General features: G+C 42.8%; 1 protein-coding gene across 7 annotated transcripts in view; it reads right to left on the bottom strand.

Moving 5' to 3' along the window:
• CREB5 (cAMP responsive element binding protein 5) overlaps window positions 1-15873 on the bottom strand; it is a 412570-nt gene that overhangs the window by 245891 nt on the left and 150806 nt on the right. For all 7 annotated transcript variants that reach the window (XM_067746600.1, XM_067746601.1, XM_067746602.1 and 4 more), the window contains one exon: window positions 6730-6902. In XM_067746600.1, coding sequence (XP_067602701.1) covers window positions 6730-6902 — 173 coding nt within the window. The remainder of the gene's footprint in view (window positions 1-6729; window positions 6903-15873) is intronic.

Raw genomic sequence — 15873 nt, 5'->3', positions numbered from 1 at the left:
CTGCACAAAAGAACAAGTGTCCAAATTTACAACAGACACAGACCGAATGATCCTAGGCTACTTGCTCTAGAAGCAGACCCTAACCTGTGCCTATCTAGTCTAGAAATGGCAGGGGGGAAGAGAAGGTCAAAACACACAGAGACACTTATATGGAAGGTTCTGGAACTTTGTGAGCAGGGCTTCTGTTTGTAAGATTCAGAAATGAAATCCTCCCCCAAGAGGATGTCACAGGCAAAGTCACCTATCCACACAGGAATCAGAATAGGCTGGAAGTCACACTTCATCTGGGCGGGGGATAGGGTCTTCCTGCAAACCACAAAGCCAACTGTACAGCAACCAAATGGCTGGAGAAAGGGCAGCACTCTCAGTGCTGACTTTGGTTTTCTTACAAATAAGGGTATTTGGCCAGATCTCCCAGGTACAGGGCCTTTTTGTATCCATGTGCTCAAACAGCCCCCAATCCCCCTTCCTTGAGGGCCAGGGAACTCCTGTATATTTCTACTGAAGGACTGAAGCAGCTGCTGGCAACTCAGTGTGTCCACCTCTGCCCTTGACCGCCCTGCAGGTGTGTGAAAGCACAGACGCTCTTTACACTGTAACCAGAGACTAAGCATTAGCCAACTCTTGTGGTTAGATGACTCTCCCAAATGGTCAGACATGCTCATGTGTCTTCCACAGCACTGGGATTGCTATGGGCAGGAGCACAGGGAAAACATGTGCTTTGAAGTCCAATAGAGCCACGTTCAAAAATCTGCTCATCTCACTGGCTGAATGACTTTGGACAAGTTATTTCTCTTCCTAGAGCAAAAAAAAAAACCCAGAGCAACTAACGTCTACCCCTCTGGGCTCTTGGAATGTGATAGAAAACAACATGCAAAGCTAGATCAGTGCCTGGCACATAGTAGATGTTGGATAAACGTTAGCTTCCTTTCTTCTCTTTAGTATCAGCCTGCTAATCCCGGGCTTTTCTAACAAATAGCTCAAGCCACTGAAGAATGACTTCCAATTTTCTTTCCCAAGAAGACTAGCTGTTATGTGAATGTGTCTTCCTCCAATTCATATGTTGAAGACTTAACCCCCGTGTGATGGTAGTAGGAGGTGGGGCCTTTGCGGGTAATTAGGTTTAAACGGGTCATGAGCCCCCATAATGGGATTAGTGTCCTAAGAAGAGGAAGAGACACCATCTCTCTGTCTCTTTCTCCTCTCTCTCTGTCAATCTGTCTGTCTGTCTGTCTGTCTCTCTCTCTCTCTCTCTTCATGCACGAAGAAGAGGTCAGGTGATCACACAGTGAGATGCCGGCCATCTGCGAGGCAGGAAGAGAGCCCTCACCAAGAACCAAATCTGCCAGCACCTTGACCTTGAACTTCCCAGCCTCCAGAACTGCGAGAAATAAATGCCTATTGTTTAAGCCACCGGGTCTATGGTACTTTTCTATAGCAGTCCGAGCTAAGATACCAGACTTGCTGTGTTCTGGGTGAGAAGCTGAGACACCAAGACATACAAGACTGGCCTGAGGGATCACAGGCAAGAACCAGATTCAGAGAGGAGAGCAGGGGTGTTTTTCTGCTTCTTGGAATATGCAGCCATGTGCTCTGGTGTTCTGGCTCTGCCTCCTTCATCTGGCCACAATACCATGTGGTATTACAACTTTTGAATGTTAAGAAACCTTATATTTCCTCAAGTATCAGTACTTAATGTTTCATTCCACACATAAAACTCTGTGAGTGGAAGGCTGCTGGCCCCCTTGTCAGAGGTAATTTCTCAAGGCTCTGTATGGGGTTTAACGGGAGCCATATGGTTAAGTCCGTCAACCCTCCCAGAAAGCATCCCCTTGAAGGGCCCTCGTAAATGTTCTCGGCGCTGTGAAAGATCCAGCAACTTTCTAACAATAAAGCAATGTTCACGGCCGTGATATTCAGCAAAACACAAAGCAGGAAATGATGGCTTCTGTTCTGAATTACTCAAAGGAGGCTTCAGGCTGTCCTGGAGAAGGGTAGGGGGCAGGGGCGGCCAGTGATAAGCCGGGGCCTGCCGGCTGCTGCCTCTAGCAGGAAGAGGCTGGCCTGGACGCCGCTAGCACTGCCCGGTTGTGGGCAGTGACACTCTTAATCATGTTCCGTTGGTTTGTGGAGTTTAAGAAAACTCTTAATAATGGATTTATACACCTATGCACTTACAGAGCAAGCACATTCTTAAACTGTAACCTGCTTTGTTATCTAAGGCTTCTTTAATTGGCGCCTTTCTGTGATGGCATCATTTATTGACCACTCTCCTTTTTTTTTTTTTCAGAGCAACAATAACACAAAAACCTTCGAATCAATTAACATTCCCATCTCGATGGACACCTCAAGCAGCAACGACAACTCATACAACAAAGCCACATGACTCTCCCCGATAGGCAAGGTGGTGTTGCTTTTTATGCCAACAAGTTCTGAGATGGGATAAGCTCTTCTTTTCATTAGTATTATTATTAAAGAATCACGTAAAAGCTGTGAGAAATACAATTTATGATGAGTATCAGTTCCTTTTTATTTTTACATAAAACAAGATTTGCTTCTACGATATTTTATACAAATTTCTGGCTAAGTTTTAGGTCTACATTGCCTAAGGACAGCTTCATGCAAATAGAGCTTATGACCAAATAGCTAATAGAGCTGCACATCACACAAACATATATTTGCCAGGACTAAAACCGGCATACAATCAGGGAGAGGTTTCATATACACACGCTGTTGAACATATTTTCTGTTTCCTGATATCTTAACTAGAATATTCCACAATGGACCAGATACCTTTTGTGCAAATATCAGCCTTGGTAGGAACACTTGTATATTCTGATGTTAGATGTATCACACCTCCATTGTGAACAATTACTGTCAAATAATTGTCACCAGTAATCTAAAGAGCTTATGTATTTGCCCAATTCCATACAGAGAACTAAATCTATGGAACATTTTGAAAACAGGAAGAAATTTTGTGGAATATTTTGGCAGTGCCTCCCATAACCCGTCAGAACTCTGTACTGACATCCATTTTTGTAGACCTCTACACTCTATATTATCTTCACAGTTCTCCTGAAGAATTACTGAGCATGAATTATCTAATAACATTGACTCCATAAAGAGAAATCGGCTTCTTTAGGAAGGCTGGGGTGTATTAAGATTATAGCCACCTACGTAACTGATTACTGGCTCCTACAAAAATGTCTCATATGAGGAGAGAGAGAGAGATAAAGAGAGAAAAAGACAGAAGAAGAGACAGAGAGCATTTGCATTACTGTTACCTACTCATCCACCATTTTCCCGGGTTTTGCAGACTTGGTCCTGAATTAATGAGCCTGTTACATGATATCTAATAAAAATGACTGGAGTAGAGATACTGCTTGGAATCTGCCACATATTTGGTCCAAGCCTGAATCGATTTCATCTATATTTAACACATGCTTGTTTTCTGTCTCTCCCACAGCCCATGGCTCACTCTTTTTTTTTTTTCACCTGGAAAACTTATCTCCTAAAATGCTACCATCAATCAGCCAAAGACACTCTTTCCGACAGAGCGTCTGCCCGTTTGACTAAGCACAAGTAGTCACTAGTTTGGGGATGCCTCCTACACTCTCTAGCGCTGTGTGATTTTCTAGGCTGCCTAACCACACGAGTGCAATTTGGGATATTTATACTTACCTCCAGTTTCTATTGGGATAAAAGTGCTACTTGGACAGAACTGGGCATCGGCATGGTGTGTGTTGGGGGGGACATGGGATGCACTGAAAGTTGCCCATGTGGTTTGTCTACCTACTTTTATAACCTTATTTCTTCAGATTTTTGCATACACACTCATTTTGTTCTACTTTGGCTCAATGCCTGCTCCAAAAGTACGAAAATCAAATGCGCACACAAGGATGCATAAACTTTGTCCCCCAAATCTTCCCTGAGAACAGGCACTACTCTCATTTCCCCGTCCTTCATGTCAATATCACTCCCAATCCATTCAAACCGCTAAGTTTAAATACAACATGAAGCGGGGTAGTGGCAGAAAGGAGAACAAAAGTGGGATTGGCAACAGAAGCCGAGCACTAGTCGAAGGGAAGAAAAGGGGGGAATAGGAGACAGGCAGCCCCCTCCCTCTCCCGCAAAGTTCTAGTCGTGAACACACCCACTGGCCGCAGCAAAAGAGCCCTGTGCGTGGGCACAGGTGGGTCCCAGCCTCTCTGGCTGGATGCAGCTTAAGTGCTGAGCCTGAATGAAGACTTTCATTGCTGTTTGCTGTTTTTGTTGGCCAGTAGCCATGGCAAACATTTGCAGGTGGCTTGGCCAGATTTTGACACTTAAATATTTGAGGTTGTGATAAAAATCAGAATATTACTACAATATGGTTCTGTGCAGCCTCAGAGAAAAAAAAAGAAAACTATCTGCAATTTCAAATGCTCATTTAAAGACACAGTCTCCAGAGGGAACTCATGTTTTAAAATAAGTACTCATTTCCTCTTTGCTGAGAGAACTAAGAGTCAACCATCCCCAAATGTTACCACCTAGAGTTTCATTCTGAATCCACTGGTGAGATGGGTTGGGTTGTTACTTGCTGAGCCCCCATGATCATCCGGGCAAGGTTTTAGATGGGTCACGTGGAGAAAATGGAAATGACAGGAAGTAGGGGTTGGAATCAACATGGTAAGCACAACAGGGAAGGATGTGAAGCAAAGAAACAGCTTCCTTCAAGCTCGGCAACAAGATAGAGTCCTAAAAGTGACCATTATCTCCTAGAACACACCAGGAGAGACACATAACACCCCAGGATTGGGAATAAACGAGAAGACAGAGTGGGTCGGGAGGTCACATGTAACAGAGAAACACCCGCACCTGTCAGGGCAGTGACACAGCCTAGGAATGTCATCCAACTGTACAGCCCTGGGCCAGCTGGGTACATTACTGACAGAGTCAATACCCATCTTAGAATTTAGTGCTAACCCTTAAATGATTGTTTCACAAACACCAGCATTGTACTAACAATGGCCAGATACTAAGGTCCTGCAAGAGGGCAGCCGTGGGGCAGGAAGCAGAACTCCAGGGGAGAAGGAATGCTGTAAAACTGCTAGTAAACTCTAGCACATTTTATGTTTTTCTCCCCTTGAAAGGAAAATAAAATAATTACAATTAGCTTGCCTAACTGTGAATTGTTTGCCCAAAGCCAAGCCCCTGGAGTGAAGGAGTCCCTTGAGATTGAAATGCTGTCTTTAACGACCCCACCCTCTTAGTATATTATAGGTTTTTGCTTTAGGTGGTGCAACATTGGCTCCCACAGTCATCTGAGAAGAAAAGAAATCTTTAACAGAGACACTTGCGAATTTAGCATTGGCTTCTTCCAACAAAGCCACGCATTCAAATGGCCAGATTAACTTTCTTGAATGGGAAACCAAAGGTACCCATGGCAAACTCACAGCACAGTCATCACCCACAACTTCCACTTGTTAAGATTCATCTTCATACGTCACAACCCATCCTGATGAGTTGAGAAATGTGAGAGACAAGCTACCCTTTCTAGAGCATTCTAAGGAGGGATAAGCCATTGTCCCTAGTGCTCCCTGTTGGTGTGGAATTCTTACAAGCATTTAAAACAAGAAAGGGAAAAGACAGACTGACAAATAGTGGGACAGCTTCTAATATTTTTCTTAAAATCACTGCATCTATTATTCAATGGAATATTCAAACTAATTCTGATGGCGTATACCAAACACAGCAAGCTCCCTTTCCTATTTTCAACAGAGAATTCTGGGAACAGAGAGCAAGCAGTTCTCAGCATCCAGCAACATAAATTTATCATAGCTCTTTGGCTTAAGTTACTACCTTTTCTTTCTAAGATCCCAAGCACTCTTAAATCTTTTATTTCCTTTTCACTTTACTCTTGTGAGGGTGGAAAGAAGAGACACCATCCTCATTCTGGAGAGAAGGAAGCTGGGCTAGAGATCCTGCATTTCTAAGAAGCGCCTGGGTAATACACACGCTGCCGGTCCTCTGACCACACTCTGAGTAACAAGGGCCGAGACCTATCACCTGATACTCAGAAGTGAGCTCTCTTTCCATCCCATAATACACAGTGTCTGGGAGCATTCTACCTATTTTTCTCAATGCCTCAGTGTTGTTCTTTTTTACATAAATGAGAGGGATAGGGCCTGCTTTCTTTGATTTGTCTACTCCAGGAATGAATATGGACCAATGCAGAGAGAGAGGAGAGCTAATGAGAAGGTATTAAAAAGGAAGAGAAGCACAGAAGAAATGATCAGAGGGAAGGAGGACCATGGAAATACACCAAAGACACAGGTGATGGGCTTAGACCTTAGGAATGGAGGGACATACTCTGTTAGGGAGGAGGCTGGGCAGGTGACACTTCCCTCCGCCATCCTCAAGCATTTGTCCTGAGAACCATGCTCTGCTCGCAACATCCATGGGGTTTCCCCATGGTCATCTTGAAGTTCAAGAATCTTGTTTGAAGAAACAATGACACAGAATGACTTGCTTTTCTCCCCAAAGTCAGGGTCAAAGAGCTTCCACCAAACAGAGACTCCCTCTTCCCTTCTCCCATCAAAAACATCACTCTGAGCTCTAGGCAATATCACACCAGCCAGGAAAACCAACTTCTGTCTTATCCAACCTGAGGACTAGAAACTAGGAGAAAGTCTAGAACATTCCCTGAGCTCCAGCCAGGACCCAGAGACAGCGAAGAGGTCTCCTTACCCGATCTGGCGGTTGGTGGAAGGTGCCTGTGTGATGACAGAGCTGGACTGGGGTGACGGCATGGCTTGCTGAATCACAACGCTGGTGTCATGGTTGGGCATCCGGGTGCTGCCAAGCTGGTGAGCTCCAGGCCCCACCATGGCCCCACCAACGGTGTTATGCATCGAGATATTCTGCCCAGAGAAGACAGAAGACAGAGGGAAAAGGGTCAGAAGAGGTGAATGCTTCAGTCTACTCTCAAGCTCTCAAAGGCCAAAATGGGGAATCTGGTCATGTCAACTAAATACAGTTATGGCTTCTGGCAAGCCACGGGTCCATTTATCTTTGTTACAACTTACAGCTACGATGAGATGAAAAATAACTATCCACCTTAAGAGGAAAGCACATAAGAAAATACCTGGAAGTTCGCTAATCACCCTGCCGCCATCCCAATGGGAGGTTTACATCAGGGATGTTTAGTGCATATCTGCTCTGACTTGGTGTGATATATATTGCATTTGAAAATGATTTCTGTGGTAAGTGCATAACACTATGATTTAGGGAAGAGCCATTCAGCACCCTGCTTTGAATGACAAGCACACTTGTTATTTTTTCTTTTTCAGTCCTATAAGACTAACCACCTCTTCTTTTTTTCCAGGAAACTACTTTTCCAAATCATAATCTGGGTACTCATGACCCAAGCTCAACAACCTGGGGACTGAGGATGAATGACTGGAAAAGACAACAGGGTGTCTGGGATCCAATGACAGGAGTGAGAGTTACAACTCTGCTGTATTTCCATAAAATCAATCTCTAACAATTTGGTGGAAGAATGGAATACTGACAATGATTTCTCGTCTGTTTACTTGTTCATGGTCTTTTCCTCAAGAATATAGAATGTTTGTGTTCATTATTCTATCCATGGTGCTCAGAGCACAGTAGGCAGTTAGTAAACAAACACTGCATGAAAGTAGTGAAGAAAATAATGACACAACTGAGTCACTTGAGGGACCTAATATCATGTATTTATTTCTGATGACTTGAACGAAGGTTTCTTTGTTTAAAATTCAAAACTAAGGTAAAATATGCATGATAAAGCTGGCTTAAAAGACAGCTCTTCCTAGAAAAGAATGTCAGTGGGACAACAAGAGAGGATTCACACTGAGGCGGAAGAGGGCTGATCAACATGGTGGGGCTGAAATGTGAGAAACTCAGAACCTAGAAGAGAAAAAGAAAGTTCAGGGCAAAGCAACATAACTCAGTGGGCCTCTGGAAACAGCCAGGTACAGCCCTTCAGCCTTGAAGGGTAGGGAAATCTGAGCGGTCAGTTGGACAATGGGTTGAGGATGACAGGAAAGAAATGGGAGTGTCACTAGCAATTTACTAGAGGAAAAATATCTATCTGTCTGCGCTTTGGCAAAGAAAAAAAAAAAAAAGTTACCCAGCACTACTAATAGTGGTTCTTTGAAGTTCTTCTGGGAAGAACAGGATTTCCTGCACTGTGTGTTAAATGACGGTGATAACATATATGGTATCGGGGGTGCTTGTGTTCATCACACTGCACCTTTCCCAGGTTTCTGATTTCTATACCCTGACCACACAGCTTGTCAGGAGCCCAGATGGCAACTGGGCACCTGGCTTAGACTGTAAGCCGACTGTTGTCTTGAGATCCCAAAGGCATGAACAGGCTTAGACACACACACATGATTCAAAGGCTCCCCTTATATACTGGAAGGTTTTTCTGATGTGGGAAAATATTGTGGTTGCTTAAAGTGAGATGAAAGGAAATGGTGATTTGTATTGGGGTGGCAGCACAGGGATACGCTTGAGTCCTTTTTATAGGATCTAGAGGCGTAGAGAATCAAACTAAAAGTAATAGCGAAAATAAAGATAATCGTTATTTCTTTCGAAAGTGAACCTTCACCAACTTCTTTCTCTAGGTCTTAGTGAGGTTGTGATGAAGTAAACATTGTAAGTATTATTTTTCCAGTGTTTAGATCCTTAAAGATGTTTGAAATTTTTCATCCTTTGTCAATAATACATCTGAGGCACAGAAGGATTTCTGACTCTCTTTTTATTATTCCTGTTGTGCTGTGCTAGTGAACGTTATCAATAGAGCTATACAATTTTTAAAATAATATTCTCTTTAAGTTCACAAACAATAATATAAAATGTCTGAACCCTCCTTTGGCACCTCTTTTCTATCACCCCCACATGTAGTCCCCAAGTACCATAAATTCAATGTAAGCATCCTTCTCTTTCCGTCTCTTTTTCCACCAACTTCCACCCAACCACCATCTTCTTTCCTGGATTAAACAAGTGCTCTCCTAACTGGTCCCTGGTCATTCACTTGATTTCCCTTCCTCCTCTTTCCCATAATACAGCCACAGTCACCCTTTCAAAAGGCAAAACTGATCTCATCGCACGCAAATCCAGCTACATGGCCCACCCTCTCCATGCTTCTTAGGTGGCTTCTCATGGTTCAGAAGACCCCGACAGCACTCTCAGTGTGACCTCCAAGGCCTGTATGACACCCTTCCTACCTCCCCTGCTCATCTCATACCACCTTCACTCTGGCTCTCTGCGATTCACTCCACCTGCATGAATTTTCCTGCTCTCATACTGAAGATGCTCCATTTCAGCACAGAGCTGAATATGCTGTTTTCTGCCACCTGTACTCTTCCCCAGACTCCACCTTCAAATCACAAACTAAGCATCATGAGAGAAAGCCTTCCCTGACCTCTCCAATGAAGGGCACCACCTCCCCCTCCTTCATAGCACTTTTCACAAGTTTACAATTGTCTTCGATTATTTGATCAATATCTGTTTCTCCCTCTAGAATATAAGCACAATGAGAGAAGAGACTAAGTCCAACTTTACTTCCCATTGAGTCTCCGTGGCCCAGATCAGTGCCTGGCACAATAGGCTTGCAGTAAATAGTGAGAGAATGAGTAAATTATAAAATGACATTCCTAGAATATTCAGTATAATGAAATCTTATCTTTTATTACTTGGGCGATTTTTGAGAATGCTAACTCTTTTGTCTATTTATCTTGAAATCTCAAAGCATGATCACAATAAAAGATGTTAAGATATGTTAGATGTTAACATACTTGTTTGATTATGGGGTAGAGACATAGACAGGATCAGAATTAAGAAGAAAGCCACAAACGTGGAACGTAGATTAGAAAGTAAAGCCTTTGAGAAAACATTAAACGAGCCCTTCAAGGAAGATACCAAGAAACGAGCTTCAAGTCTTTAAGCACTTTGGCTCAAATGGTATGTCCATAATCGTTCTTAACCTCCACCATGGAGACCAAGAAAAACTTGTTCAAAAATTTTGAAACCTGGTGCAAAGACACTGGTTTGATTTCTTCAGCATAAAGCACATTAAATGAGAGAAAGAAATAACTCTCCCCTCAAAAAGTTTAAGAATCTTCTCTGAGAACCATTAAAAAGAATCAAAAAAGACTATCTAGGATATACTTCACACCCTCCCCCACCAACATTTTTAAGAGATCTCTTTGTCTCTGTGATCTCCACCAGAGATGGAAAAAGCTCTTGAAAGTTATATCCTAATATTTCAAAAATCTCCTTTCTCCCCAACGCATGAAATCTGCAAATTCTCCAGCCTCCTTCCCCCAGACCCAGAGAATAATTTCAAAACATTTTGGAAAAATAAACAAATTTAAGCGAGCATTATCATTTCACATTAAGAGAAGTTGTTTTTTTTTTTTTCTTTCAGCATTACATAGTAACTCAAACATGAAATTACTTCTGAGTTCACATTTTCCCAATTATGGGTTCAAAACCTGTCTTCCTTGATAAAAGAATGGTATTTTATCTTTAAATAAATATCCAATTTCAAAAACACAAAGAATGACTATATCTTGCTGAGTCATTTTTGTTAGCATAGGTGAGTAGACTTGGAGCTGGTGACGGCATAGTCACACAGTGCAACAACGTCACCAAACAGCGGTTGGATGTCAATATGCAGGGAAGGATCAGAGGTGTTCCGGGAGGCTCAGCCTTTGGCCTTTTCTTGTTCAACATTTTTATCAACCGCTTGGATGAAGATGTAAAAATCATGCTTGTCAAATCTGTGGTTGACACAATGTTGGGAGACGTCGCTAACATTCTGGATAGTAGAACAAGGTTTTACTTGAGCCAACTGTGTGATCTGGCCTCCAAAAATGCTAACATAAATCTAGGTTGTTGTAGGAGAAGTGCGATGTCCAGATCAAGGGATGTAATTATTCTACTGTCAAGCACATCGGACTGACCGCATTTGGCCACCACAGTTTAAGGGGAAAATTGACAAACAGGAGGGAATGAAAGCAACGGAGGCATCCAAAATGCATCACAGGAAGAATGGTAGAAGAATCAGGGAACATTTAGTCTGAAGAAAAGAAGGCTTAGAGGTCATGCTAACTGCCTTCCAAATATTTGCGGGATTAGACATAGTCTATGTCGCTCCAGAGGGCATAATTTCAAAAAATGGGATCATGATGACAAAAGCCAACAATAACTAAAATTTGAGTACCTATTGAAGCAGCTATTACGGTAGACACTTTATAAACTGCACCTCTGATCCTCACACTGGCCCTACAAGATAGGCATTGTTATCCTTACATTAGGAGTAAAACTCTACACCATCACTAATACCATTCCATTCCCCTTTGGCCACACTCACTCCTCCTGGACAGAGGCTTTAAAAATAGAAATTCGACCTTTTGTTGGGGTAAATTTACCAATATGTAGGGATAGGCAAAGATAAAACAAGTTGCCTTATAAAGCACTAAGCTTCCTAGCATCAGTAGGGAGTAGTGCCATCTGTTAATGTCACCAAGAGGATTCTTGCATCAGGAGGGAGATGGCACTAGATGACCTCCAAGGTCTCTTCTTGCTAAGATTCTCTCATAACACACGGTTCATACTTTGGTTCAAATGCTTCCAAATGATTAGTAACGTGTGATAATGTTGAAAATATACTGGTTTAGGAGTCAGGAGGTCTCTTCTACCTCAGTCTCTCTAACCCTCCTTGTAGCCATGTAACCTGCATAAATCATTCAGCTTCCCTTGGCTTCACAGCCTCATCACTAGAAGGAGGGGTGAGGACCACATGGTCTCCATGACCTTTTACAGCTCTGATGCTCCACAACTCTTTTCTACGTTACATTTTATGAGACACTAAATATCCAAACAGATTCCTTAGACTCTGATTCACGGGCCTACAAACATGGATTTTTCTCCATAACCATAAGCTTTTGCAGAAATAAGCCTTCCAAAAATTACAGTTTTCCACCAGACCCAAGGATCATGATTCAAGAAACAGCTAACAAAAAGTAAAATTTCTCAAACATCAAAGATGATAAGCTCCTCAGACAAACCATCTTCACCTAAATTTTCCCCTCCTTAGTTCAAATTTATCCCCATGTCCTTGGCCTTCTTATTCCCTTCATGCCCTGCAATATACCTCGCTCTCCATTCACTGTTGTTCTGAGACATAAAGGGCGTGAATGGGATGAGAACCAGGGTAATAATGAGTCTTCACTGCATAGTCAGTGAGCTGGAGGTAGAGTGGTAATTGTCCTGCATGCATGGGCTTGGAATACGATATGCAAAAAACAACCTGATGTATATGAATGTACGTCCATGCTCTTACAAACAACTATAATTTTAGGGTGTGGTAATGAAGGATGAAGGGAGGTGGACCACCAGAGAAAGTGAAGGTTGGAGCATAGAGGCAAAATGATGTTGATTCCCATGAAGTACCAAAATGTTATCTTCAAATCTATATTCTTTCCAACTGCCAAGGTGTAGAAACTTTGTAAGTTTCTCTATAAAGAGCCAGGGTCATCCCGACATGTGTTTACAAGCTGAGTTGTGCAATCTCAGAATTGTCTGCATCTTAATGATGCCCGGGCAGTTATGAAGACTTTCAGAACTTCCCAGATGTAAACATCGAGGAACTGCATCCAAAAGATGTCTGAGACTTTCACAGAGTAACAAAGGTTCTAATCTTCTGGAAGGCACTAGGCTCTCTGGAGGTGTAGGAGGGATTCTAGAGGGTGTTGACTCCTTTCTGGTGCTCTCGGGAGCTGGAACAGTAGGAGTGTTTTGAATCTTACTGAGAGGGTGGGCTGCTCCATGACAGAGGAACCAGTGAGGTATTAGAGGAGGCAAGGCAGGGGGCTGGGGGAGACCAGGGGACACGCAGGCTGCCTCTCTCTCCTTGGCATAGTCACACAGTGCAAGATGGACCACATAAGATAAGACACCATCTCAGGCAACCTCTGCAGGAGAGGAAGGGAGAAGAGAGCACAGGGTACTGTGAAAATGCCAGCGTTGACATGCACTTTTAATTCTGCTTTTTCAGAGTTTGCTACTTATCCCTGGAGAATTCTAAAAGGAACAAAAGTACAGAAGGAAAACATGAGAACTGCAATTGGGCTCAAGTTCACTTCAGCTCTATATCATCTGGGGCATGTTATTTAAGTTCTCTGAGCCATACCTTCCTCACCTTTAAAATGGAGATAATCATCTAATGGGCCGGATTGTAGAGTTTCACGTGAGATAATAAATGTTCCATCATAGTGCCTGACAGCAAATGTGTACTTCTTTCCTTTTAGTAAAGTTTAGAATGGGAAGCTCAGAGAGTAATGGTTCATTCTGGGTGGCTACTCCCTATGACTGATATTAATGGAAATATTATAAATAATGGCTAACACTAACACAGCATGACCATGTCAGAAAACTCATTTAATCCTTATCATCAGCCTAGGAGTTTGGTATGATTATTATCCCCATTTTACAGATGAGGAAACTGAGGCACAGAGAGGTTAAGTGTCCTCAAAGTCACACAACCAGTAAGTGGAGAAGCTCGGAACTAGGCAGTTTGGCTTCAGAATCCAGGCTGTTACCTACTAAGCCACACTGCCTCTATAGTCTCTCTGTAAAAATATTTTCTAGCGGAAAGTGACACGGCAAAAAATGAAGTATACCTGATATCCTTTCTATGGACATTAAAAGAAGTTATTAACTGATGCTGGTATGTGATCCTGAGAACTACAGTCTATCTATCATACCATTGATTTGGATCAATGTCATCACCACTGTCTTCACACCTAGCAAAGCCTGGGAATACACCATTAATCTATTTCAAAGTGACTGATTAGCAACCCTTGTCTCGAGGTCATGTTGGCTGCATAGGCATTTCTAAACTGATTTACAATGAATAGTGCAGATTAGGATTAGGGAGGGAAGGCTGCAGTTCAAAAAGTGTTGATCAACACTTTTATCAAATTACCAAAACAAACAAGCAACCATCACTAGCTCACTCTTTGATGTTAGTTCACCTTCCTTAAGAGTTCCAAGAGCTCAGGGAAAGCCTGAGAAAGAGACCATTTCTCTGACGTCTGGACCAAGTTCAACTTCTAAGGCAACTTCTCTTGCAATGGGTAGAAAGGCAGCTCGCACACTGACGTAACCCTCAGTGGCCTTGGCCCACTCACACATTTCCAGGAAGCCGGCAGTCTCCCTGACTGGGGCTCTAGACATCAGTCTGCAGGATACAGAACAGCAAGATCCGTCTGACTGGTCCATGCTCTCCTCCAATCCCAGACCTCTGTTATCCTTTCTAATACTGGGTTTGAGGCAGCAGAGCCCTGAAGCATCCCTGTAAGCATTTTATAGCTATTCATTTAGTACTGTAGTAAAATGCTCAAGACAATAAATGTCTTCTCAGGTGCCACCCTTGACTGTGAGAAAGAGTTTTGGGGTGTCTCTCAAAGATCCTGCTCCTTCCTGTTCAGATTCTCAGTGCCTTGGACTGTCCGTGTCTCTGCTCTTATCTCCCACGTTACAGTCTTGGTTGCTTCTGCTAAACATCATCTTCTGGGATAGAACAAATGAAACGGCACTAGGATTTCATTCAGGTTATTAGAATTACAGTGGAGCAAATTTCTGGGGCTGCTGTATATACAGATATATACAGATATCCTGGAAATTAGAAATTCATTTAACTCCACTGAAAATGATACTGTACATTGTACTGCTAACTGGTAAGGTTCCTCATTTCTCAAGAATCTTCTTCCAGAAAGCTGTGCATTCCTTCACAGCACCAGCCTGCTTAAACACTTCTGCTGGACATCCATAACCTCCTATGTGTACCTTCCCATTGACTTCAGCCTTTTACAACCTGGTCCCCATCAATCTTTCCCACACCACCTCCTGGCAACCCATCCTCCCCAGCCCCTCCCCTACCACTCACACACACAGACCTCAATGCTTCTTGACTATCCCACACCATTTCATGTCTCTTTTTCACCTTGGCACATAGCACTTCCTCTCTGCAGTCAATTCATTCATCAAATCCAGCTCTGACGCTCCCTCCTCTATGAAGCCTTCCCCCACTCCTTCTGGCCCCGTTGGTTCCCTGCTCTGCTCTCCCACAGTGCTTTGTCCACAACTCCATTAGAAAGCCTGACTTATTTTCACAAATGCTTCCTCCAGGAAACTTGGAGGAGGGAATAGTCCATGTTCATCTCACAACAGCCAGTGTCATGCACTTCGTAGATGTGCAATAAATTCAATTATTCGGTGAAGAAATGAATGATGTGTGATCTTAGGCAAGTTTATAGCCTCTCTTTATTATTCTCATTTGTCACATAGGAACAACCCTACCTTGTAAGATTTTTATAAAGATTAATTTAAGTAATGTAAATACAGAGCTGAGTGCAATGTTGGACACATTAAATGTCCAATAAGTGTCAGTAGCCATTATTATAATTATTATTATCATGATGACTACCAATGCTAACACTACCTCCCTAGCTAGAGATATCCATCCCCCTGTTATCTTCTACCTCAGCACCCCAATCCTTGCCTTTATAGCACATCACAATGTGTAACTGTCATCATTATTTCCACGTCACCATATTATAATTAACCACTCCTCTGTCCTCCATCTTATCCCATACATACTTCTTTCAAAGCTCCTGTAACACACGGGTACATTTACTTATATACTTCAGGTCAGTTTTCCCCTTCTAGCTGTGAACACTTTGGTTACAGGGACAGGGTGTGATTTCGTATCATTGTCCTCAGGGCCTAATACAATGCCTGTCACCTGTCACATAGACGTTTGCTGAGTGAATACATAGT

This window comes from Pseudorca crassidens, chromosome 8, assembly GCF_039906515.1.
Source record: "Pseudorca crassidens isolate mPseCra1 chromosome 8, mPseCra1.hap1, whole genome shotgun sequence".
In the NCBI taxonomy this organism is placed as follows: Eukaryota; Metazoa; Chordata; class Mammalia; order Artiodactyla; family Delphinidae; genus Pseudorca; species Pseudorca crassidens.
The sequence above is the reverse complement of the archived record's forward strand: the minus strand, read 5'-3'. Positions and strand labels throughout refer to the sequence as shown.